This window comes from Plectropomus leopardus, chromosome 10, assembly GCF_026936395.1.
Source record: "Plectropomus leopardus strain MGB_pleo_1.0 chromosome 10, ASM2693639v1, whole genome shotgun sequence".
Taxonomy (NCBI): domain Eukaryota; kingdom Metazoa; phylum Chordata; class Actinopteri; order Perciformes; family Serranidae; genus Plectropomus; species Plectropomus leopardus.
In genome coordinates, this window is record NC_142185.1 from 22,595,990 (window position 1) to 22,622,258 (window position 26,269).

Sequence of the window (26,269 nt, forward strand, 5' to 3'; positions counted from 1 at the left end):
AACGTAGTTCAGTAACTTTATCTGTAAAAACTGTAATATTTTCAATAACTGCTTTGGTACAAAGGTTTGCATTTTTTAAACACCTTTGCAGAAATGTGCAAGAAGGGCAATCCAAATGTGATGTTGATTAAGATATTTATTCATTTAATTAAGAGTTAATTACTTAGAATTAGACAAAACTCGGGGCAATACAAACATTTATAGTGACCATCAGATTGCAGTGTTTACATGAGTTTGCTTATGTGAATGAAAAAAACACCAGGTGTTAGTATGATTCCTAAATGACAGCTACACCTCATGTTAATGTGCATAATTTCTGTTGATAATAAGCATCTATTTGATCCATCCAAATATAGCTCCATTCTGACAGCAACATTCATTGCTTAACATGTTTTTTGCACCGTGTTAACTGTAAAGCCATAAAACACTGTATTTCTTAGTATTAAAAGTCTTTCACTTACAAGTCCATTATAACTGTTGCACATTAAGCTATTTATCAGTCAATCAAGTTTGAACAATTGCTGCTGTAATGTTAGATTATACTGTTAAACAATAAATATAGTGACTCCCAGCATTTCAAGCTGACATAAACTGACATCAAATTAATATAGTGAGTGGGAAAAAGGTATCTTCAGTTATATGATTTCCTTTCTCAGCAAAAATAACGTCCTGTTCACAGCAGCCTGCGTCACTGGCACTCTGAAGTAGGCGTTATTCTGTGTATGTGTGTGTAGGACTTCATGAGCGTTACACTGCCGTGATGTGACACTCCCATAGGTAGAACACACTCCTCTGTCAACACCCCTCGGCTGACATCCCAGCACATCACCGTGGAGATGACTTGGTTTTTATTATCCCTTCCTCCAGTGATGAAGAGTTTGTTGTTGCAGGCAGCAATGGCGCAGCTCGCCCTCTCCCCTAGACGGGTCACGAGGGACCAGGAGTCTGACAAAGGTGAGTAGCAGTACATGGCATGCATTGCACCACCTGTGAGGAAACAGAAAAAAACATATTAAAGTTTAGAAGAATGTACTCATATCCGATTATCCATTTCTCACACGATATATCAGAGCAGAGAAGACAACATTCTTAAAAAGCAACAATTATTTGAGCAAGTTTTAAATTTGATCCATTTCCTTATGTCATAATGCATTATAGCTTAATGCTTGCAATCTTTTTTTTTTAAAGAGTAGTGTCTATACTTATTTTTTCACATTGTGTTCATCTAATTTTGGAATGAAGCTTTTCAAATGTATCAATGATGACAAACACAGACACACCAAATTTAAAGCCACCAACTCACGGTGGAGGAAGTATTTATATCATTTACTAAGTAAAGATAGTGATAACTATATATAAAATACACCAGTGTAAAAACAAAAGTCATTGAAGTCATTAGCAAAATGTACTTAAAATACAAACCGAGTAAAAATCCCTTTTATTATAGATTTACATATTACAATACTGTATACTATAAAATGGTAGCAATAAATATATCTTTTTATATACTGCTGGGTAATTCTATTTACACAGTAAAAAGTAAGCTGTTGTTTCAACTTATAATAAAATTTTAATTTAGTATTGCTTCAAAACAAATTAAGATTTCCAGTCAAATAAACTTGATCTTGATTCAGTTATACTTAAATCCTTTAGTTACTTAAACTAAATAATTTAAATACAACTGAATTAATGTAAACTCATATGTTGTAAACTTGTATTTGTGTATCTAGTAAGTATTCTTTTGACTTAAATGTCAAATACATAAAATGTAGAAAATTGTAGTATAAAAGCATAAAGAAGCATGAAATAAAAATACTCATGCAATTGTGCAGTTTTTGTGTGTGTTTGAGTAAATGTAGTTATTTACCACCTACCGACTATATAGATGCAGTTCTTGAATGTGACAGCATTAGTGCATTTGGTTTCAATGGGAATGGGCGCTCGCAGTTCCCAGCAGTCTGTCCCAGGTTCCCAGCACTGAACCTTATCAGTTGCCAACTTTCCATTGGGCCCGCCACCGATCACATAGATCCATCTGTCAAAGCTTGCAGCAGCGAAGGAGCTCACACCTTCTGCAAGCGGGGTCACCTGTAAGCAAAGCCAGAAGGGTATCTAAATATGTATATGTAGTGGAGTGCAGCCAAACAGGCACAGGCACATATATATGTACTGTATACTTGTCTACTTGGATTTCGGTAATTTTATGATGTTGATCTGTTCTGTCCCATGATAGGTATCGCATGTCTGTCCTTCGTGGAAGAGGGATGTCTCCTCAGTTGCCCTGCCTTATCATTTTTTTCCACATTAAAGGGTTTTTGGGGAGCTTTTCCTTATCCACTGTAAGTATCCAAGTATAGAGGGATGTTGTATATTGTAAAGCCCTCTAAGGCTAATTGTGATATATGATATTGGGCTTTTTCAATAAAATCGAATTCAATTGAATTTAACATATATATGAGATATGCTATGTTTAAAAGCGGTACACTTTATGGAGCATAAGATGCACAGTATTTAACAACTAATGTACACATCAATAGTACAGTTATTAGCAATGTAATTATAAAAATAAATGAAATGAAATAATAGCAAAAATATAGTAATTATGACACAAATACACATATTGATTATTGTAAAAAAAAAAGATATATATGCAAAAATGAAAAGAATTTGTGAGTTCTGAAAAATAAATGAAAAGGGACATGTATGAAATAAAATACGTCATTATGTACCAATACAAAAAACTTGACATAAAAAGATGCCATAGTGATACTAAAAATAAATAAAACTAAATGTAAATAATTAAACAGAAATTATATCCAATCATTACCAGATTGAATGATAAAATAACATCCATGATGGATTAAGAATTTTAAAATAATATTGAAAAATTTGAGGTACCAGAGTTTATGGGCCCAATCTAGTGTCTGAGAAGGACTAAATCTTTTACTATACGCCACTGATGGCGAGATGAAGTGTCATGAAGCACTGAAGCTTTCCATCCAATTGGTTCACTCATGCGCCGAAGCTTCACGGTGCTTTATTTGCTCTACTGTGCCATCAAGTGGATAATAAATGTAAAACAGGCAGAGTGATTATAATGACACCATGACTTTGGTGCGTGAAGCTTTGAATTGAATTGTGCTTAAATGATAATGCCAATAAACCAATAATATACTCATTAATAAGCTTGAATAGATTTCAAACAAACGCGCAAAAAAGTTCCAAGTCCACAAAATGTGAGGGGACAGGGGAGGTCCATTGCGTTTTGTTGGCCCTTATATTTCGAATCGCACGCCAAACACGCAAACCATTTCCTGAATCGGTCACATCGTACAGCCGGCTACCGAGGCTTCGAATGTCACCACATACATCATCGATACAAACCTTGATATGCGCTTCACAAAAACATTCATGGATAACTCGACACGTTTTGAAGCCTCAACACGGAAGGACTCATCACTACTATACACTATTTATATATATATACTTTTATATATACTTTTTTTTTTTTTTACTATATCTTATATTATCTGCCCACATTCAGTAGACATGGCCCAAAATTCGAAGTTGTGTGTCTTTAAGCAAAATATTAATTCTCCTTTTAGCTCTGTTTGGGTCCCCACCATCTTCTAAGGAAAGTATCTGTCAAAATGCTCCACCACATTCAAACTGCACTGACTAAATCGGGTTTTAATTCTCTTTAGCTTTGTCAACACTTTGTTATTCTAAAATTGTGAATTCTAGCCACTTTAAGGAACATTTTGAGTAAATTTAATCGCACCACTTTTCTATAGACTTCTTATATGTTTACCTGTGACCAGCGATTGTGAAAGGGATCGTAGGCCTCTACACTATCAAGTCTCTGAGCTCCATCAAATCCTCCCAGTGCGTACACATTGCCACCATGAACTGCCATCTTGTGTCTCCAGCGCCCAGTTATCAGAGGTTCAATCTGGATCCACTTGTCCAGGGCGCCATTATATTTCCAGACATCATGCTGTGTCTCTTTACCTCCTGCAACAACAGGAGCATGAGAGAAAACTGTCACAAAACTGACTTTCATCCCAAAACAATGATGTGTTGCTGAATCTTTAGTAACTGTTTTTTCTCTACATGTAACATTCTGATTCAAGATGTAAATTCCCATAACCTAAACTCTAACACAGTGTACGTGTTACTGAACTGCTAAAATAACCACAGCTGTGGTGTCAGTTCCTGAGTTGGGAAACACCTTAACCCACAAAAACTGTAAGTACAGACAATTTCACATCATCCTGTTTCATTCAGCTATAAATTATGGATTCACTCATTAAAACATAATATTTAATCATTTGAAACCTGAGTAGTTGCCCGTTCAGCTGATTTCTTTCAAAAACATGGGAAGAAGGTGACGAGCAACTTATAAATGGCCCAAAAATTTCCAAAAGAATTAGCAGAACAACAAAGTTACCTGACAGATAAAAGAAACTGACCCAAAGAAAATGCAGTATTTCTTTCTATAACATTATTTAAAATAAACAATTATAAGAATTAAGTGTGTAATTAAGTGTTAAGTGTAGTTTTATGGACATTTTCCCATAGTTTTCTGAAAATATTCAATAATTCCCCCTCTTGTTATCTTCTATTAATTTTTTGTTTTGCAATTTTGGGGACTTTTTTTTGCCAATTTATTTATCAAGTTTATCTTTTCTTTCTTATCTCTTTGTTCTCAAAAGAAATCAGACCAATTCTCTCAGGTTTCTGAGGTTTAAATGTTCATGAGAGGCGTCTAATCGCAGCACAAGAAACAAGATCGATCAAGGTGTTGAAGGGTTAACTATGTGAAGCCTTGAATTATTTACAAAAACATGACAAATATGTAAGAGAAATCCAAACTTGATGAGCGGATATAATAGAAACCAGAACTTGGCAGATACATTATCAGTAGACAGGGAACAATTTCACTTTCACCTACACTGTAGCGGGTCTCCTACACATATTACAGGAACTTCGCTGAAAAATTTTTTTAAAAACCCCAACACATGACTTCTCTCACCAGATATGTACACCTCATTTCGAAAGGTGATGCACGCAAACTCCACCCATTTCCTGTTTTGGGATTCATCCTCCATCTCTGTGATTGGCATCCTGGCAACCTCAAGTCTGCTGCGTCTGAGAGGGTCCAAACAGGTGACAGTGGAAATGAAGCGTTCGTCTTTAGTGCAGCCTCCAATGATCAGGAACACCTCTGACAGAAAGTGGTGCACACGGGGCTTGGTTCGTTCAGAGACCACCTATAAAAAACATGTACAAAGCATATTAACCCTTTGTAACCTGAGCATATTGGCTTGGTTTGGCTTGATTGGCAAAAACATGGGAAGAAGGCAATGAGAAACTTAAATAGAAATGGCCCCAAAATAAGCAAGAAATCAGCAAAAAGTTACAAGAAAATTACAAGAAAGTATAAAAACAAAATCAAGATGGTGAAAATTAGGAAAGAACAAAAAAATTATATTTTTGATAATTCTTATTAACTTTGTTAGTACTAATTGTAAGGAATTTTTCATGCCACATTTTACTATTTTCTTGGAAACTGTTTGATATTTCTTGTCAAGTCCCATCAAGCCCCCATGCCCCACCATGTTTTCGAAAGAAACTAAACCAATTACTTTTAGCAGTAACTCTGCCCCCAATAAATGCACACACTAATAATATGGAAAATGTCAAAGGATAGTAGATAGCTTTTTCAACTGGTGGACAAAATGTTTTCGAAATAGCATAGCAGCATTTTGCAGAATAACTGATCTAATATCAGACACAATAACTCATTTTTGGCCTTCCCTGTATACTGACCTCTCTGCCAGAGAGATGATAGATGCGAGCCTCTTGCAGCAAAGGAAAAGCTTCACTGCAACAGCGAATCATTTCATCTGACTCCACCTTTTCTACAAAGTATGCAGGCTCCAACAGTGGCAGTCGCACATGTGAAAGCAACCTGGCCAGTGAAGGAGAGCGTTCATCCTGGCAGGCTCTCACCCAGAGCATGAGTGCTTCAAAAACACTCTCCTCACACTTCACATCAAGGTCGTCCCTCTGCAGGACAGCCTCCAGAGACTCTGTCGGAAGCTCCAGGAAGTCCTGCTGCTGGACTACTTGGGAGAACTGAGCAACGATGTAGTCCTGGGCCCCGGTCTTCAAGGCCGGCAAGGCATGGCTTTCAGCAAGATTCAGGATCCCAACACAACTCTCAAGGTGCAGAGACTTGCTCAGGAAGCTGGCACATGCATCCACGACACGCAGGAACTACAGGAGACAGGCCAGCATATGAGCTTTAGTACTGCTTTTAAGATAAAAAATGAGAAAGCACTCTGATGACATGGTTTCTCAATATTCTCAGTGAAAAAGCAGAAAAAGCAGATGGAGCTACATTTCTAAGATAAGCTGCAATAGATTTTCAAGTGTCCGAAACTTACAATTGTAGTCTAATTATTTTTGTAATTTTGTAAGAATGAGACAATAACAAAATAAATATTTAACTTCCTAAACAAAAACTGACAATAGTTAAGTCCTTTTTGCAATAAATATGTATATATATGTATATGTGTGTGTCTATGTGTGTGTGTGTGTACATACATACATACATATACACACACACACACACACACACATATATAGACCAAATATGTTCTGCAAACCACAAATATGTTACATTTGCATATTTCATATGTAACATATCAATGTTGTGTAAGTGAGTTACTGTATGACCTACATTTTTGTCGTGTCACCTTGGTGAGGCGGCTTCAGAGAAACAAAAGCGGTTGTGTTTTAGCAAGTCATTATTTTTTTCATAGGCTTCAAACATGGGTGTTTAGTAGCAACCTTTATCTGTTTTCCATTAGTCTTTTAGGCCCCAAATGTGGGTGTTTCTTAGTGGCCGGTCTGTGTTTTTCCACCAGCTTTTTAGGCTGGACATTGCTCCCATACAGAGCATTTTGAGCCAAAACATGATATTTTCCTAACCTAAGTTTCCTAAGTCTTCTTTGTGCCTAAACCTAACCACAAGTTACTGCATTGTTGAAACATAAAGTTTTAACAAATACATAATAACATGCAAATGCAATATAACCGTGGTTTGCAGAAATGTTCAATTCCAATGTTCTTTTCTGGTGATTAAGTTGAGGTCAGTAATGGACAAAATTTACAATTTAGGTAGCCTAAGTAAGTGATCTTGAGTCGCCTACAAAACAAGCACTCCCGTGATTCTTTGGTTAAAAAATAAAACACATTTGGCTGTTGTATTAATAGTTATAAGTTAAACAAAATTAATGATTGAAACATTAATAAAAATCAACACAAACACAATCTGCTGGCCCTGCAGTCCATGATTTAAGTCAAATTATATACAGAGATCGGTTTGAGAGGACCATTCATAGTCTTTAGGGAAAATACTGTAATTAAAGATGGTGTTGCACCTGATAGTTCCTACTTAAGACTTCATGTTTTGGACCCCAAAACCAAATTCTGTTCAAGGCTGCCAAAAATCTAGGGCTGACCTATACTGTTTGTGTTATCAATTAGCACTTTGTCACTTTGTAATTCCATTTAGACAAATAAATGAAATTAATATTATTACATTCACATGCTCAAAGTGTACTCTAAATTCTAATCTGTGACTCTAACCTAAATCCTGAAGTAAATCGTAGTCCTAAAACAACCTGTTAAAGTACAAACTTGAATGCTTACTTGAATGCTTGAGCTTTTTGTTTATTTTCAAAAAACTCAAAAAGACAAGTATAGGAAAACAAACCCCTGCCTCCCCCTTTGTGCGTGGCACAGCTGTGAAGTTATTTTAAGACTATATGGAAAACTGATCCTGAGTGTAAACAACTAGGCAACTTTCACTTCCCTGTTTCACTCATCGTTTACTTAGTAAGATGTTTGTTTCACTAAATGAGAATAAACTGTCTAAAGTAAGAAGATTAGAGAAATGAGGATTTAAAATGTAGTTCTACACTACAGAGGGCCACAATGCTGCTAAAAATCCTCAAAAATCCTCAGAACAGGCCTTTCTGAATGTAAATAAATCTGCTAATTGTCTACCGTAGAGTTTCCTGGCATGTTTTTGATGCATCATGTGTCCCAAGTGACTAATATTAAGCATATTGTTAAAATAGCAGACATGTGGGCTCAAGTCACGTCAGACTTGCGTAAAAAGTTTGACTTTATGCTCGACTTGACAAAATCGTAAAAGTTGTGCAACCCGACTGAAGTTTTAACACCAGTGACTCATTACTTTACTTGAACTTGAACCTTTTGACATTCAAATCTATGTGATACCTCCCCAAAAACCCCAAAATTAAGAATGTGCTGTAAAGTACTTCATTTTGTGAATCAAGTAACAGTCCATTCACAGCAAGTCGACCCTAAATTTCCAACATACACTTGATTTCAAACCAATCCAACAACATCCAACCAAGTTGCAGAAAAGAGCCATGAAGAACAAAGTGGTGGTCAACAAAAGACTGTTTGCGGTATGTGAAACGTGCAGGTCGAAAATTACAGATGGAGACACAACTTTCAACTTTGACAAGTCTAATGTTTGTAATAGAGTAAACAAGCTAAAGCTAAGCTAACAATAGTACGCAGTTGTTAAAAAGGCTTTACATTTGTTGAAGAACGTACTGTGACTCAAATTCCTAAAGTCGAAGTTTAGGACTTTGGACTTGTCAGTCTTGACTTAGGACTTAAGACATGAGACTTGCAAATTAATGGCTTGGCCCAAACTCTGATGAACAATGAGCTGCTGCTGTTGGGTTCAAACTGCAACACTCTAATTCTGGTAGTTTGTGGTGTTTTTTCACTTCCAGTGAAGAACCACATGACCATGCCTGTGGTCACACTTAAGTAGAATGAAAAGTGTAACTCCCAACCAGGATCAGTGCAAAAGGCATCAAACTAAATGCCGATTGACTTATATTTTTAGATTTATTTTTAGGGTCTCATTTTTGGTCTAGGATGAGTTTTTTGAAGTCAAAAAGACATGTTTTTTTTTAATTTAAAAAATCAATTTCTTTGATAATTACAGTTTACATTTTGTAGAACTTGTGTCTTTCCTGGCAGTCAGTTTGTATCACTATAAAATGTGATTGCTGCTGATTAAGATAGACAAGGAATTCTCTGTGTATCAAATGGTGAATGTGCAAAGTAAACTAATAAACTAAGTGTCTTTAATTGTGAGTTCACCTGAAATTGACTGGCAGCCTCGAGTATTCGCTGGACATTAGAGTGTGTGAAGAGGGCTCGGCTGGTGTAGGTATATTCCAGGAGAGAATGCATGGTTCCACTGTCCACCCCCTTTATCTCCACGCACTTCTCGTAACTCTCCTTCAGACCACTGCAAAACATGGCCCTACACAAAAAAACATTCATTCAGTAAAACCAGCAGTGCCATCACAATAGAGTTCGACAATAGTGGATTTATTTTACCTGAAGTACTGACTGGCAGCAGCGAGTACGGCTCTATGGCAAGGGAAGTCATGTCCCTGAACACACAGGACCACATCGGTTAGCTCTCTGTTCACTCGTAGGGTCTCCATCCCTCTCTGTAGCTCCACAGGAAGACCTCCATCCTCCCAACGCAACTCACTTGAGCCTGTCAAGCTGTTTCTGTTGTTTCTGTCCTCGTCTGGGCTGCAGTCATCTTTAAGAAGAGGTAGAGGACAGTCTGTAGTCCTCTCCAGTGAGTCACTCATCTTTTAGAAGCTCTACAGAAACTCAGAAGAATGGCTTGCATCTACTTAAGTTGCACCTGCACCAGTTAAAAGACCCCTGTGGTTTACGCTTGAAACACTTGCGTCGCTTTGAGATGTGGATTTGTTTTTTCCTGTGCTCTTCATACTTCCTATTGCTGTTCTATGAGGAACATGCGCATGTAGCAACCGTTGTTTCTAGACACTTCCTCTTCTTATGCTGAGTAAATTCTCCGCAAGTTAACCAATTTTCCTCTGTCTGAAAAAACACAGACGCAAGAACTCCACCACCAGATGACAACAAATACAGAATACTGCACATAACATTTAACACATTGTGGGCTAAAAGTGTGGCTGGAGTGTTTTATCTTGAATACATAGTTTAAATGTGTGTGTTGTGTGTCGATAAAATGACTGCAAACATGAACTCATTTCTTATCTTACATTACTGTCATTCTGGCATTAGGCAAGTGCTCAGTGATGGAAGAAGTATTCAGATCCTTTACATAAAAAAAAAGTACCACACTGTGAAAATACTGTGTTACACGTTAAGTCCTGCATTGAATATTTGAGTAAAGTAGTTTGAGTTAAGTAAAAATAAGTGAGTATATTTAAGAAAAAGTGCTTAAAATATTAAAAGTAAAAGTATCCACTGCAACAAAAATCTGAAAAAAATGAGTACACAAATATACCTAAAATAATGTAAAGACAAATGAAAAAACACAAAAACCCATATATAAAGTCCTGGGTAATTTAAGTTATAACAAAACAAAATAATTTCTGAACTCTTAAATTAAACTGTAAAGTAACTAAGCATTCAGAAAAATATATAAGTAAAATTACAGTATTTCGCTTTGAAATGTAGTAGAGTAAGGGTATAAATTGACATGAAAAGAACAGTACAGTACAGTAGTTGAATAAGTGTACTTAAGTGACCAGAGGGTGGCTTGTTTGGTCTTCAAACCAGCAGAATGACTCTGAGTGTCTAAAGTGAAAGATCAGCTTTTGCCCTTTACTCGTGTCTTCTGCTTTTCACCCCTTTGCACAGTTACATATGTCTGACTTTTGAGAAAAAAGTTTTTTTTAAGGCCTTAAGAGGTAATGCTGTCCATGCTAGATCAGAGAACAGCTGGGAAGAAATAAATCTGTAGGACATATATTTCTTCATTATTACAACATAATGTCAATAACATGTAAGTAGTAGTAAAATATGTATCCCTATATTCCTTATGTCACTGTGCAGTAACATTACATTGTTGTATTCCCATGCCATATTTTATGTATCATGGTAGTATTTTACATTTTCATCATTATGACATATTCTAATAGATGTACACGCTATAATTCATATTATACTCATACGTAAATAGTTCACACATTAAAATTGCTGGAGTTGCTCCGCTTGATTTCTGCTGCGCTCATATTTGCACAATTCTCTTATGAAGTGCAATATATTGTAGGTATATATGGATTTTGAATGTCATATCTCTATATCTTGTATAAATAAAGCAGAGAAAAAGTCTACAAACTCATGCTAGGCTTCTGTGTGTAGTTTGTTTCTTCTGTATGCAGGGAAAGTTATTTTAGATTTTAATCATTTTGACAGACCGATCACAATGTGTGGGAGTTAATAGTAACCTTTCATGCATTCACTGGTTCACCTCAATGATGTGTTTTGTCACCCTCCTTCATATTCTTCAATACAAGTCAATTCAGTTAGCTTTATTGGCACAATGTAATACTGTACATATTGACAAAGCATATTTGAAGGTAGGAAAGTTAACATGAATCACATTGCATATAACATCAATAAAATAAACTAAAAGACAAACACTCCTATTGCATGAAGTGTGTTGGAACAATACCCACAGCAAACAAAGCCAAAATAACAAGCAATGAAAAGAAATACCAAGGTGTCTATCACTGTCACTCACGCATACAAACATATTTATATACACCTACATACATACAAACATGTCGTATATGTCTTGTATGTCTCATATTAAATGTTTACTAATAGACACGTTTTATGTGGGTATATTTGTATGTCTGCATGTGATCTGTCAAAGTAAATACCAGAACAGACACATTAGCTTTACAGTACAAGACAACTGATAAATGAACCCAAATGCAATGACGGCAGGAGTTTTGAGGTAAAATGAGCCCTTATAGGATCAATTATGAGTAGATTATTTCCTGTAAATATTGCATCAGAGATTAATTTTCCCAATATTTTAGAAGCTTTATACACTAATTATGATGAACGTTTCTTTCTGTATGTCTTTAGTTATTTTTTAATAATTATAAATACATAATAGGCATCTTGGTAATTAATATGTGATTGATAAATTCAGTGTTTTTTTTACTTCCTGGTGCTTCTTTTAGCTCTTTGGTTGTTTTAATGGCTTACTTTTCTAATGCTGGACAAAGCTGTTACTTCACTTCTTCACACTTTAGAGAGTGAAGTATGGCAGGCTAAATATGACAAATAATAATTTTAGACCGATTTTTTTCATGACAATAATTTTGTCAAGTTATTTTATTGATTTATGACTGTTTATTGATTGTTTGACTTCATGATCTATGGATGCATTACTGCTTGTTTTTTTTTAATGTGTCTTGTAAGGTGTCCTTGATTGCTTCGAAAAGTGCCTATAAATGAAATGTATTAGGCTATTTTTTATTATATCAGAATAAAAAATACTTTATAGATCCCTGGGGGGGCATTGTGGTTTGTTACAGTCGTTTTGACGCCAGCATATAATCATCGCAAGTAGAAATAAGTATATAATATATATTTTTTTAAAAACAGAAATACAGTAAGAGTTTATAATTAGCACAGTACATAAATATTTAAATATTTAACCTAAAGTATGTGGAGTATGCTGTGTAAAGTGTGTAAAAATATAAATACAGTATGAGACAATTAGCATTAATATGTGAATATTTAAATTATAGTATGGATTATTATGTGTAAAATGTGTTAAATAAAAAAAAAATGTGCCTCATGCTACAATGCAATGTTAAGGACCCAGCTACAGCAGAACTGTATGATTTCATCTTTTCCACCAAGTGGCACTGTTGCCTCATAGGTCTATACACCACTCAAACATAATGTAAATGTTTTCAAACTTATTCCCTGTTTCAGTTTTTCCCGAAATGAGTCAAACTGGGACCCAAGCTGTTTCCTAGCAACACACTTCAACCGCAGGGCCTTTCCCTTACCCGGTCCTGACTTTCTGATCGGATTATGGAAACATATTTTCATGGAAATGAATAATCGAATATTAAAAAGCCGGAAGTTACGCCTATTTTCGTGAAAAAAGCGAAAACAAAAAAAGGAAAAAGGATGGCGCTATTCGCTTTGAACGGGCGAAAACTTTTAAGTATGGAGGGGTGTCTATCTCAAAGGGTGACGATAGAGCGCATCACCTGTCTGCAGCAGAGAGCATCACCTGATTTCATATTATTTCAGGTATATCGAGGTCAAATCAGCGCTCATCACCCTTTTTCACAGGTTGTTACAGGTGGAATTTCTGACTTGGTATTACATTTGGTGATGGTGTCAAAAAGTCTGATGCGTTCATGAACCCTATCGAAGACAATGTGATCTTTCTGAATGTATGTATGCCTAATCAAAAAAATTATATATATATAAATGACAATGATAGATGTACTAGTCCAGCGTGCTGCCGTTGTGTGTGAAGGCAGGAAACATTTCAGACTTCCTCTTGGTGCGCCTACAGGAAGCATTAACCACCTAAATGTCTGTGTGAGGACACAGATTGTCACACAGAGATCGACTTAAAGCTTAAGCACAACTGCAATGGTGTGTTACTTCTGAGGCAGGTTCAGGATGAAGAGTTCCCTGCAATTTTGTGTGAGGGCCAATTTGCTCTTTTGTCTGGGGCTACTTCTGCACTGCGGTGAGTAGCACATTGAATTCTTGCAGTTGAATTGTATAGTAGTGAATGAACATGCTGAGCACATAAAATAGTTATTACTTATTTTGTTGAAAACCTTGTTAAAAATAGCAGAGGAAAGAAAGAGTGATTTTAAAGTAAGGGAGTAATAAGTGGAGCCAAGAAGCTTGTAGTTTTTAAGTGCAGTTTGAGTGGAACATTGTGCATCTGTCATTATGTCCACCTTGAATATACCTCTAATAAATAAAAAGAAATAACCACTAAAATACTCACTGTATTTTTGGTAACTCTTCTTTTTTCTAGAGTTTTCATAAAGTTGCATTTGCAAAGATTTCCAATTATTCATAATGATGATTCACTTCAGTTATTGTCTTAAAAAAACAAAACAAAATACAATTTAATGATGTAGGCAAACAACTTACTGGCAAATAATTTTCATGGAGTTGAAAAAGCATTAATAATTCCTTCCTTACTTTCAGATGAAAATAAATGTCCTGCAAGAGATCTGTTTTACTATTTGCAGGAGCTTGTTGAATATGTTCAATGAACACATACATCCCCTTATATAGTACTATATAGGAAAAGAGCATATTGCACTTGCGATAAGAGTTGCAATTTTACAGAGAAGTTAATTTTTGCCTTAAATTTTCACTAAAAAATAAAAATGATATGATTTTTGCTGGTGTCCGTACCAAACAATCATGTTCCCATATGTCTGAAATATAATGTATGATTTTGGGGCTGGGGCATCTCTGTAGCTCCACAATGCTTTTACATTGTAACATTTTTAATGGTATGTGGTGACACATTTTACCTTTGTCAAAAAAATTGAGCTCCTGCTACTGTATATCACACTTGGCCATATTGCAATTTTGGATAATATTTTGATAAATTGTGCAGCCAACTATAAAGTGCCAGGTGTTATATTTTAGCAACTTGCAAAGCAACTTCAGGGCTACAGATTAGGCTGGGCGAAGCAGAGAAAATAAATACAATCACAAAAGTTTTGACCGAACACCTTGAGCTTGATATAATAATGACATTGTAGGTTGACTATTGGTTCTTTCACAAAGTGTTTATACAATGAGATATGAGATTTTTGATAATGGTGACATAATGATAATAAGTGAGTAAAGTCAAACAATAGAAGAGCTAACAGTCTGGTAAGTTGTTAGGAAATTCCATTACTTTACTGTAATGGAGCCTTTAAAACCAGGAAAAGATTTCAATATTCACTATGCAAAATCCAAGACGATATCCAGTCATATCATTACATTGACATAATATCAAAATATTGCTCATCCCAATTTCCACATATCACCTAAATAATAATGTAATAATGTCTGTAATGTATCTATGATTTGCAAAAACAGGCAATGCCAAATATTTTTCTGGTGATCGGTTTGCTCTGTAAGCAGCTCTATAAATTAAGCTGTGTGTCTCATGTTTGAGAATGGAAACAATCTACCCATCTAACGTGTGGTAAGACATATCTAAGCACAATTTTTAATACTATTTATTTGTCAAAATGAGTCCCTTACAGCAGTCAGGCTACTTCTCATAGAAACAGAAGAAAAGCATTGTCAATCTTTACAGTAGCTACTGTATGTCCCTCCCACCAGCCCACACCATGATCCCAACATTTGAAATAACATAAAACAAACAAACAAACAAATACCCAACAAATAATAGTAAATATGGCAATGATATTCATGATATATAACTTCATACATAGTGTGCATATTCCTAAAAGGGTAATGTATGTAAGAAATGGTTTAGTTATCACAATATCCGTTTAATGTCGATATATTGCCCTTGCCCTTTTGCTTTGCATATCAATGCAATACTAAAACATAGGTAGCTCTCAGGGGTGTAGCACTTTTATAAAAACACTTGGAGTTTCAGTATTGAATTGATTTAAACATTTGTGTTTTGTCTGCCTCACACAGGAGAAGCCAAAGTGCACACTGAAGCAAAGGCTGGGCCTCTGTATCGCGTTGTGGGCACTCCACTCTCCATCTCCTGCAACGTGAGCGGCTTCACCAGTGCCAGCACTAGAAAAGAATTTGAATTCCGTGTAAAAAAGCCTGCAAGGCCTACACATGAGCTCAACGTCATCAGCACCGGGGACAAGTTCTTCCCCTATGCCATGTATGGGAGCCGCGTGATGCACAAGGAAATCACTTTAACACATGTGACTCCAGACTCAGTCTTCTTTGAGATACAAAAGCTGGAGAAAAATGATGAAGGAGAATATGAATGTACTGTAGTCAACCCAGTATCTGTTTATGATGGAACCTACAGCGCTATGACAACAGTGAAAGGTAATCAATCACTAATCTCCTTTACTTTAATGTAACTGCATTTCTGTATTGCATGATCGCAAAAATGTTTGACTTTCATGTCTTTGTCTCTGATTCTGATGTGGTAGTGATTGACAACTCCCTCAGTGTTTCATCACCTGCCTCCACCTCGCTGAGCTATAACGAGGGTGATGCTCTCACTTTAACATGCCAAGCCTCCAGCAACACCATCCAGCACACCCATCTGTCTGTTGCCTGGTTTCTCCGCAAAGACGGCGCGGACGATCCTCAGCTTATCATTTCTCTGGACAGACATTTCACACTGAGCCCAGGCCCAGGGTTTGAAGGGCGTTACCAAGCTGGACTCATAAGGTTAGATAAAATGGGAGATGCCACGTACAAGCTAAACATTGCACAGCTGGAGCTGTCAGATCAAGGCAGGATCTACTGTCAGGCTCAAGAGTGGATCCAAGATCCTGACCGCTCCTGGTACACGATCTCACAGAAAGATGCAGATGAAACCACCCTGACTGTCAAAGCAAGAGGTTAGAAGCAGCCGACTGATTTTATCTGTTAAATAGGACATCTTGATATCAGTCAACACAGTCTTCATTGCTCTTCCTCTATGCAGTCATTGTGGTCTCTTGACAGGATGTGTGTGTCTGCTTTTGTCTAACTATGCTTTTTTTTTAAGTAGAGGTGGCACAAGACACGTCATCACTGGCGGTAAGAATCTCGGCCCAGTCCGCTACTCTGCAGGACGGGCAGGAGCTGTTACTGTCTTGTAGTGTGAACACACAAAACCTGGAGGAAAAGTTCTTCTCTGTCGCCTGGCTCAAGGGAAGTGTTGAGTTGGCCCGTATCGGCCCTACAGGTATTCTGTCCGTGGGGCCCGAGTACAGCGGGCGGTTGAAAGAAGGAGAGCTCAGGGCAGCCCGGACAGGGGACAGAGATTACCGTCTCACATTGCAGCCAGTCAGAACTGATGACCAGGGAAAGTATATCTGTAGAGCGTGGCTGCAGGACAGAGGCCAGGATGGTGCCTTTACACAGGGAGTAGCCCAAGACTCCAGCTTCCAGCTGGTCAACATCTCAGCCACAGGTCAGTCAGTCAGTCAGTCAAGTGAGCCCGTACAGAGACACACACACACACACACACACACACACACACACACACACACACACAAAGTTGATTTTTTTTATCTGTATGATTTACCCAGGATTTTGAGTTTTATCTTCACACGTTTATCTTGTAATGGGGATTTGCAATAACTGATTTAATTAACTTTAATTATTTTATTTTATTTTATTTGGGACCATGCAGCATACAACAGTTCTGCTACAGAACACAGGATGGATACTTTTTCACAGACAATATATTGCTTGTGCTTATTTTCAGCTCTTGTCCCTAGTTGGACTTTTACATGTAGACCTATACTATTCTTATAGTGTACCGTCTCACACATTACTGAAACTGTAAAGCACAACAAAATACATATACTACAATAAATATACCACAAAATACATACCACAATACACCAACACTTATATGCTTGGAAATATTATTTTTAACGAAGTTAAGGTGTGTACTGTGACTTTCTCAATCACACTCATCTGCTGCCTTGTTTCATCACAGAGAGTGGGCTCTCAGTTGAAATGCAAAACACCAGTGTCAACGAAGGCAACAGGCTGAACCTCACCTGTAAAGTGCATGGGGTCAAAGGTCAGCTCTCTGTCACCTGGCAACGTAAATCAACATTGACGTCAACGGCCGTGTTCACCGACGTCATCGGTCTAAGTCAGGAGGGTGTTATGGAGAAAGCGGAAGAGTTCAAGAGTCGTGAAGTAAAGGCAATGCGTCCAGCAATCGACACCTTCACCCTCGAGCTCGATGAAGTCACGGCTTCAGATTCAGGAGTCTACAAGTGTGCCGTGTCTGAATGGAAAATCCACAGCAAGACCAACAGCCACTCTCAGACTGCAACTGTGACAGTGGCTCCTACGGGTAAGATATGTCTCCATGTATTAACGATCATTCGGGGCAAATGAATGATGAAACCTACATATTACCATAACAAATTCCTCTTATGAAACAACTGATCTGTTAACTGAAAAACGGTGTAATGTTCACCATATCTGAAACGTCTATTAAAAAATATTATTTTGTCTTTTTTGCCAAAACAGTGGTAAAGCTAAGTATGTGGGTGTTGCTTGGTCTGCCCAGTGATCTGTCAGTCTGTGCAGCCATCCAAAACTATAGTCCAGATGTGATGTTAATGTTGACAGCTGCTCGCTAGATTGCCATAAAATTTAGGATTGGTATTTATGGTTCCCAGAAAATGATTTCTCATGTTTTGACGACCCCTCTGATCTTTCCTGCAATACCACCATCAGGCCAAAACTTTTATTTGTGGGCAAGAAATTAAAATCTAACTGAAAGAAACTAATTTTGCATTTCCACTGCATGTTACAGCTCGGCTCTACTAAATGCTACTCGCCCTTTTTTGTTACCATTGGCCTCATTTAAATTTCCGATGAGCTGAGTCAGTACTAGATAGCGGAGTTAAAACACTGCAGACATTCTGCACAAACTCGCCAAGCTACCATCAATAACAACTACAATTTTTTTTCTTCATTTGCCCCAAATTTTGAAGAAATAAAGCACTGTACAATTGACAAAGTGTGGTGAATGTCGCATTGAAGACGATGTCATTGCAGTTTTAATGCAGCATCGCTATGGCAATCAGCTGAGAATCTTGCCTACACTGAGGGAGTACTAGCCTGTAGTGGAAAACAAAATAGAGAAAAGGACCTGGTGTCAAAAAATACCTTTGAGTTGAAGGAGTTTTTTTTTTCTCTTGGTTGCTGCAAGTAGAAAAAACTCTCACCCTCCCAGGGTGAGCGCTATGTTCAGAATTCTTAAAAGCAACTCAATGAACAGCAAATAAGTGAATGTCCACACAAAATTTAGAATTTTGAGTTCAAACCTTTTAGTGAATCTTTTTCAAGCAAGCAATGAGCAGTTACAGAGCTCTGGATCAGAAATGCATCTCCCTAGCCGATAACATCAGCGAGTCAGCCTGCATTCTGACAACCTATCTTTCCCTGATCCAGTATTTTATACTATTTACAATGAGGAAATGTGAATGAAGGTAGAATCATCTTCTGGTTGGTTCCCCTCGTCATCTGGCTCCCCATTTAGCGTGGCATTTTCTCTGGATTGGTCAACTTCGAGGACAGTCCCTTCTTAGGAGTTGTTTTTTCCTTTTCTGCATGACCTGTTGAACTCAGTCACAGAGACCAGACACCCACACTCTCTTTTTTTTTTGTCTCATATACAAAAATATTTCCTCATTTTAGTCTCTGTTTACGGATGACCTTAACATGACACTCTTAAATTACCTATATAGTAGCATTTAAATTCCTGTAACGGTAATTTCAACATTCTCACTTCATAATTTTTGCAACTGCATAACGATTTTAACCTTTTTTTTTTGACAGATCCTTAAGGGCTCATGTCACATGAAACTTGTTCCCTATCCTAGCATTATAATCACACTTTAGCTGAAATCATTGTTCGGTTACAGAGATTTAGGTTACATACTTACATACTCCAACATTATCCCTCTTTTGAACTCAGCTCTTCTGAGTTCAACCTGTGGAAAAAGTTTACACTCCCTCTTTTGAACTCGGTACAACTGAGTTCAGAGTCTAGCAGAACCACGCAGGTGAAATGAGCTGTTCCTGAGAGCAGTCACGCTTCACAGAGGGTAAACACTTAACATATTAGCACCGTATTGTTGCCCCCTCTTGTGCCACCTCAGGTCAAAAGATAATCACAATCATGAGCAAAAGTTTTTTGAATATTAATCAAAAATCTTAAACATATTAATATTAAACAAAATCTTCAGGAGGTGTTTTGTGTAATCCAACACTTTTGTGCTACACAGTGTAATAGTCATTGGGTGATTCACTTCCTTGAGACTAGAAGTTTTGTCAGCATGCATGTATTGTAATGACACTCAAGTATCGACTTTGGAGTGCCTCACTGCTTGTATTTGCATATAATGACTGAAAATTGATTCTCTCAAAAATGTTAAGAATGCTCAATGCTTTAAGTTCTAAGTTGGATGTGAAGACAAGCAGGTTTACAAACTGGATATTAAATGCATGAATGACAATGACAAGATTATGGAGATATTAAGCTTTTGTCCTTTTAAAGTAAAATATCTCATAAAGGAAATTATGTTGAGAAACGTGTTAGTAGTAGTACTATGGGAATGTTGTTTACTCACATCTCTTTTTCACTTTGTCTGATCACATGATGACTATATGATCACTAACTTCTGCTTTCTGACTAGTAAGTCTCTGCTGTCTATTTTGGATTTTTGTTACAGAATCCTTTCTGAAAGTGAATCTGTTAAGTCGCAAGTCCATGGTGACTATGGGTGAAAATGTGATGTTGATGTGCCGGGTGATAGGACCACGTGTACCAATAACACTCACCTGGAGCCTGCAGCGGGACGCCTCAAACATAGATAACATCCTGACACTGTACTCTGATGGTGTTATCAGCTGGTCAGGAAACCAGAACCGCTACCAGCTGAAAGTAGAAAACCAACAGAATGGAGCAGTTTACTATCTGCTTATCAACGGTGCGAGCCACAGGGAGGCAGGAAGGTACCACTGTAGGGCATCTGTTTTCCTGGAAAATGTGTATAAGAAGCTGCCTCCATCCAACCAGCTGGCTGTGGTGGTGCAGAACCCAGGTACTGCTGACACTTCAAAGCCATCTGTGGAGCATTTTTGGGGTGAAACCTGCACTGTGCATTCTGTTTCTCTTTATCTCTAATCATGACTTTACTTTTTCCCCTCTCCTAGTGAGCAAGCTCATCCTTACTCCCACTCCCGCCTTGACAAGAAATGTCAACACAGATATAGAAATGAAATGCTCAGTTAAATCAGATCTCTCTGCATACTCTCGCTATGCTGTGACCTGGCTGCTCCAGCAACAGGGAGAAAATAAGACCATTGTGAGCTCGGACCGGGATGCCCAGGTGACATTTGGACCCCAGGTACAGCTGAGCCACAGACAGCGAATCAGCACCAAGCGCACCGAGGGCCCTAGTTTTGAGTTGAATATTCGCCAAGCTCGACTCTCAGACAGCGGCTCATACGTATGTGAGGTGGTGGAGTGGCTTCAAGAACCTGATGGTGACTGGTATCCCCTCGCACCAGTGTCCACAACTACAGAGCTAACAGTTATTGAGCCTAGTAAGTTTGTGTCACTGAAAATGTCTCCGTATTACATTAAGCATTTAACATTTATCATCCATAGACTATATATAAAGATCATTTCCTAAAAGTGAAGCCAAAACAGCTTGATTGCCTCCTGGTAATGATTAGTAAGTAAGTAAATAATAAGTCATAAACCCCGCCCCCTCTATGTTAGTGAATGTGACACAGGCCTAACTAGAAAAAATCAAAGTACATGTCAAATCTTTTTTTTCCCCAAAGATGGTTTTTATCATTTTAAAGGTCCGCTTTGTAGGAGTTAGGGAGATAAATTGGCAGAAATGTTAACAATAATAACAATAACAATAAGTTTGTTTTTTTGGTGTATAATCATGAGAAAATAAGAATCGTTTTGTTTTTGTTACCTAAAGAGATGTTCTTATCTACATAGTGAGCGGGATCTTGTCTAACCTAACCCTAACTAAGCTAATTAGTTAGTTAGTGCTATAAGAAGGGCAATGGGGTATACGTCATGATTGATAGCTGTGATTGCCAACAATTGGGTCGGATTGGTTTATGGGTTGGACCTCGATAAAACGGCTGATCACTACTGCGCAGACTTTGGCTTGAAATGATGACACCAGCAAAACATGGCAGCGCTTGTATCAAGGATATTTTGGCATCATCTTTGTACAGAGGAAGGAAGTGTTGAGACGTTGTCCATCTTTACCTTCTATAATGTGATGAACATGTACTGTAGTTGACAAGGCCTTACAAGACCGGACTATGTTCTGCCAATTATGAACCTGTTTTGTTTATTTAAAAGATTTAAAGAAAGATTTTAATATTCATACAGTATATCTGTCCTTTACTTCTTCTCAGCTTTGAAGTAGTTTGGGCTTAGTTGGGAAATACGGAGATTTCTTTGCACCATTTAAGCAACATTTGGTTCAACATTTGGAAGTTTTTAGCAGCTTTCAACAAAAGCAATCTAGGTTTAGTAAAAAGCTTCTCTTCTCTTCCCACTCTCATTCTCCAGCCAATGACCTTAGATTAGACAAATCAGAGCAGCCGGTGACCACCATGGAGGGAGACGAGGTCGAGCTCCAGTGTAACATCATCACAGGTGCATCCGGTCCTTCTTTTTTCTACAAAGTCGCTTGGCTCTACACTGGACAGGATTCGTCCGTCTCGAATGCCCTGGTGGAGCTTGACCACACGGGCCTGCTCAGTTACCCAGAAAACCGGGAGCTCAGAGGCCTGCAGGGGAGGCTTCGTCTCTCCAGGCCCACTCAGAGCAGCTTCTACCTGGGGATTCAGACGGCCAATGAGGGTGATAGTGGGACCTACCAGTGCCAGGTGGAGCAATACCAGCTGGATCATGAGGGTCAGTGGCAGCAAAAAGCCTCTGACAGCGCTGGCCCTATCGAGCTGACTGTAAATGTTACAGGTATGATCTTTTAGATATCTCTGTAGTCCAGTCATGAGGAGAACGTGTTGGCTTTAGACGTCTCTGCAAAACACTAACATGTTACTTTTTTGTGCTGAAAAAAAAACCCCCAGCTTGACCAGATTAAGATGGTTAAGGTGGATGACCAGCTTTTTTGACCAGCTTCAGATATGTTTTCACATCATTTTTGATTGTTTGGCTGGTCATACCAGTTTGTGATGGTCACTCTAGCTGGTTAAACTAATGAAGTTCCTGTAAAATTGAAACCAAACCAATGTCTTTGAGTATGGGGAAATGACAGTGTCGAGATAAAGGTTAGTGTTATGCATAGAAATAGACGTGCACAGCTTGATAGGATGGTCACACTAGAATGATCAGCTTAGTTTGACATGCTTGGTTTTAACTGTTTGGTTATTCTCAGCAGATTTGCATGTTTCATATGTATCATATCAGTGTTTCTGAAGTGAAATAATACTTGTTTATAAGCTGACTTTGTCATAAGGAAGTGGAGGAGATAGCATGCCACCTCGACAAGACACCCACTGTTTGAGAACAACAAACAACAACATCGATTGTGATTGCTGTATTTCAAAATGTTTTTGGGAACAACACGTGGGTGCTTTGTAGCGACCCATCACTGTTTATCCAGCAGCGTGAGTGGCGCGAGGAATGTTTGTTGTTTTATCGAGACATCTCTGCAGTGGACATCTCATCAGCTACCAATATATACCAACGAGAGGAGTGTATGTTTACAGAGAGTAAAATTAGGAAAAAAAAAACAAAAACAACAAATCCGCGTTGAAATCGGAGGGAACATAGCTAGTCAACTTTACCTGTAAGCGACCGGTGACCGCAGCAAACGGAGGTTTCATTGAGTTACATTATGGTGCGTTCAAGCTACATTCAGTAAAAATGAGAATTACGTGAAAGTCAACTACAACGTCCTGGTGATGTGTTCAGTGTAATATTGTAAAATGTAGCATTTGACAAGAAAACGAGCTGATCAAATGAGAAATGTGTTAATATTCTCCAAGTAATATAGAATAGATATAAATGATCAAAAAGTATTTTTTGCTTATTTTTTAAAAAGCCATACTTTTATTTTGAACATTATCAGTATCAGCCCAGCAATGCATAATGCAAACATGTTTTCTGACGATTGGGTTGCTCTGTGGGCAGCTCTCTAAATGCGGCTGTGTGTGTCTCTCCTGTTTGAGATAACTATTCATATGACAGCAAAACATATTTCCCAAAATGCTGCACATTTCCTCTAAAACTTGCAATCCATTTACCAATATCATATGAAGGGCTGTATATTGTATGCATGTGTTTTTCTGGCTTGTGCTTCACGACCGCATGTATCGTTCTGTTTCTTGACAAAATAACCACTTCTCTAATCGTGCTGTCATATGTTTTGCTCTAATGGTGTTTCTTATCTTTACTTTGTTATGTACATATGCCCTACTTGCTCTGCTCTTTTAGTTTTACAGAATAATTTTATGTTGTTTGTTCCTGCCCTTTGCAAAGCCTCCTAATCTCCCTTTTGTCTCCTTTCTCCAACTTCTCCCTTGTTTGTGTACCCAGGAATTTAATGTTAAGTCCCATTGATTGGCGTGTCTTGTGAACTGAAGTTGAATGAAATGTGTCTTTTTCCTGTGTGTTTTCCACAGAGAAAAACCTGTCCATCGAAAAGGGTGAAAAGAACTTAAATATAAGCAGATCCCACAGTTTCACTATCCCCTGTCATATCACCAAACAATCCAGCAGCCAATCTGAGTTCCAGGTCAGGTGGTTCTGGCAGAGAGAGGGACAAACTCAACAACGCCCCATATTTACAGCTTACCGTAACTCCACGCTAGAAGACATGTTTGGGAAGGATGATCAGCTCAGATTTCGCCACCCTGTGCCCAACCAGTTTACCCTTACAGTCTTGAAACCAAGTCCTGAAGACAGTGGTATTTATTTCTGTGAGGTAGAAGAGTGGCTCCCATCTCTGTCCCACGGGTGGAGGAAGGTTGCAGTGGAATATTCGGGATATTTGACTGTTAATGTCTATTCAGAGGGTAAGCACATCTTAATGTGTGATCAGTCGTATCTCTTGGCAAAATCCAGTGTTGAAAGTCATGCATATGTGGAAGGAAGTAAAGCGAATCTTTGTCTTCTTCCTTGCAGGAGATGTTAAACCTGTCTCTGAGTCAGCGTGCGAGTCAGATATCTGGATGGGCATTCTCATAGCTATAGCCGTCTGCTTGTTGTTGATCATATTCCTACTGTTTCTGAAGATATGCTGGAGCAAGATCTCAGAAAGAAAGCAGTCGGGCCAAACTCTGTGGGCAGAGCAACATCCTCTGAACACCAAACCCAGTGCAGAGAACTGAACCCTTCAGACCAGAAGAGAAGAAAAGAGAGAAAAAAATGCACTTCTATTTTTATGTGCAATGTAGTATAAGCAGTATTTTATGCAATTATTCAAGCTTGTGCTGTATATATATATTTTTAAATTCATTTTTATTCAAAGTTCAATAATTCTTTTTTTAAATGAGTGTGTTAATAAACTCCCATAAAAAGTTTGAATGTTTCCCTCTGCACAGCTGGGGATAATTTTGCCTTTATGAATTAATGAAATTCATTAAACCTTTAAAATTAAACAGGCACTTTTCATTTTCCAGCTAAAACTTCTTTGCATAATCGCCAGCTTCTTACTGCCTGCAATGGACAGTCGAGCTCTGCAGGAGATCAACTTTGTGGCTTTGCACCTATAAGGCAACACACTCAGACTGACAGATTCCTTTTTATGTAGCAACACACCAGGCAGCTTGATACGATGTCTTTGATGGGGAGAAGTCAAAGCACATAGCATGTCTAAGGGTGCAGCTGAGCACGACATGTGGAAAGTTTTTAAACTTTTTTCAGTAAGTAGCACGGTGGTGAATCAACCAGGAAGTGCTCTGTGGTTCTGCAAGAGCACAAGATGACTGCGTGGTCTGCAAATGTGCTGCAATGTGTGTGTGGCCAGCATTTGGGCAGACAGTAGTCACGCCATTCTTACAGAGGTTACATTCGTACAGTTAAAGAAGAAAACTGCTACAGCAAACATTTCATGTTTGTGACTCTGGATGCAGAGTTTCACTTACAGATGCAGTGTGACAGCTGTGTGTGTTATCAGTGTTCTGAAACATTTTTCATTGTTTAGACTGATTTGAAATTAAACAGTCACCATGAGAAACAACTACTCTGAGGTCTGTCATTTAAGGGTGTTTCACAGTTTATTTTACATCAATAATTATTGAACAATGTAGGAATCGCCACTTTTCTTATACAGCCAGAGCATTTTTGGCCGGAGGAATGTTCTTGATTGGCCAAGTCAATAATTGAAAATCAGCTGAGCATGTCATTTGATTCTTGAAAACTAGATGACCACTAACCAACCTAAACAGCAAGGTCTGGTAGAGCATAATCAATTTATCTTTATTGTTACTGTATTATGTATACGTGTTTGCTTTACTGCTTATACAGTTCATATTTATTACTGGACTTTTTCTACTCTTATGTTGTCATTTTTTTAGCAGTCTCTGGCACCTCTATATTTCCTAACAGAGTTCAATCTGATCTCTTATCTTTATGTCCTAT

The 26,269-nt window shown here is 37.9% G+C and overlaps 2 protein-coding genes across 2 annotated transcripts; one reads left to right on the forward strand and one right to left on the reverse strand.

Annotated features, from left to right (window-relative positions):
- Positions 1-123: 123 nt before the first annotated feature.
- klhl6 (kelch-like family member 6) lies at positions 124-9,903 on the reverse strand. The gene is made up of 7 exons (XM_042494004.2): positions 9,466-9,903; positions 9,223-9,388; positions 5,833-6,282; positions 5,036-5,273; positions 3,812-4,014; positions 1,875-2,088; positions 124-987 (listed from the first exon to the last, which is right to left on the reverse strand). The coding sequence occupies exons 1-7, from the start codon at positions 9,729-9,731 to the stop codon at positions 689-691; spliced, it is 1,836 nt and encodes a 611-aa protein (XP_042349938.1). The 5' UTR covers positions 9,732-9,903; the 3' UTR covers positions 124-688.
- A 3,560-nt stretch (positions 9,904-13,463) lies between these two features.
- LOC121949331 (immunoglobulin superfamily member 3-like) lies at positions 13,464-25,868 on the forward strand. Its single transcript, XM_042494994.2, has 10 exons — positions 13,464-13,654; positions 15,601-15,975; positions 16,083-16,499; positions 16,652-17,056; positions 17,591-17,959; positions 20,352-20,723; positions 20,836-21,228; positions 22,229-22,639; positions 24,310-24,702; positions 24,812-25,868. Exons 1-10 carry the CDS (start codon positions 13,585-13,587, stop codon positions 25,015-25,017), a joined length of 3,411 nt encoding a protein of 1,136 aa, XP_042350928.2. The 5' UTR covers positions 13,464-13,584; the 3' UTR covers positions 25,018-25,868.
- Positions 25,869-26,269: the final 401 nt, after the last annotated feature.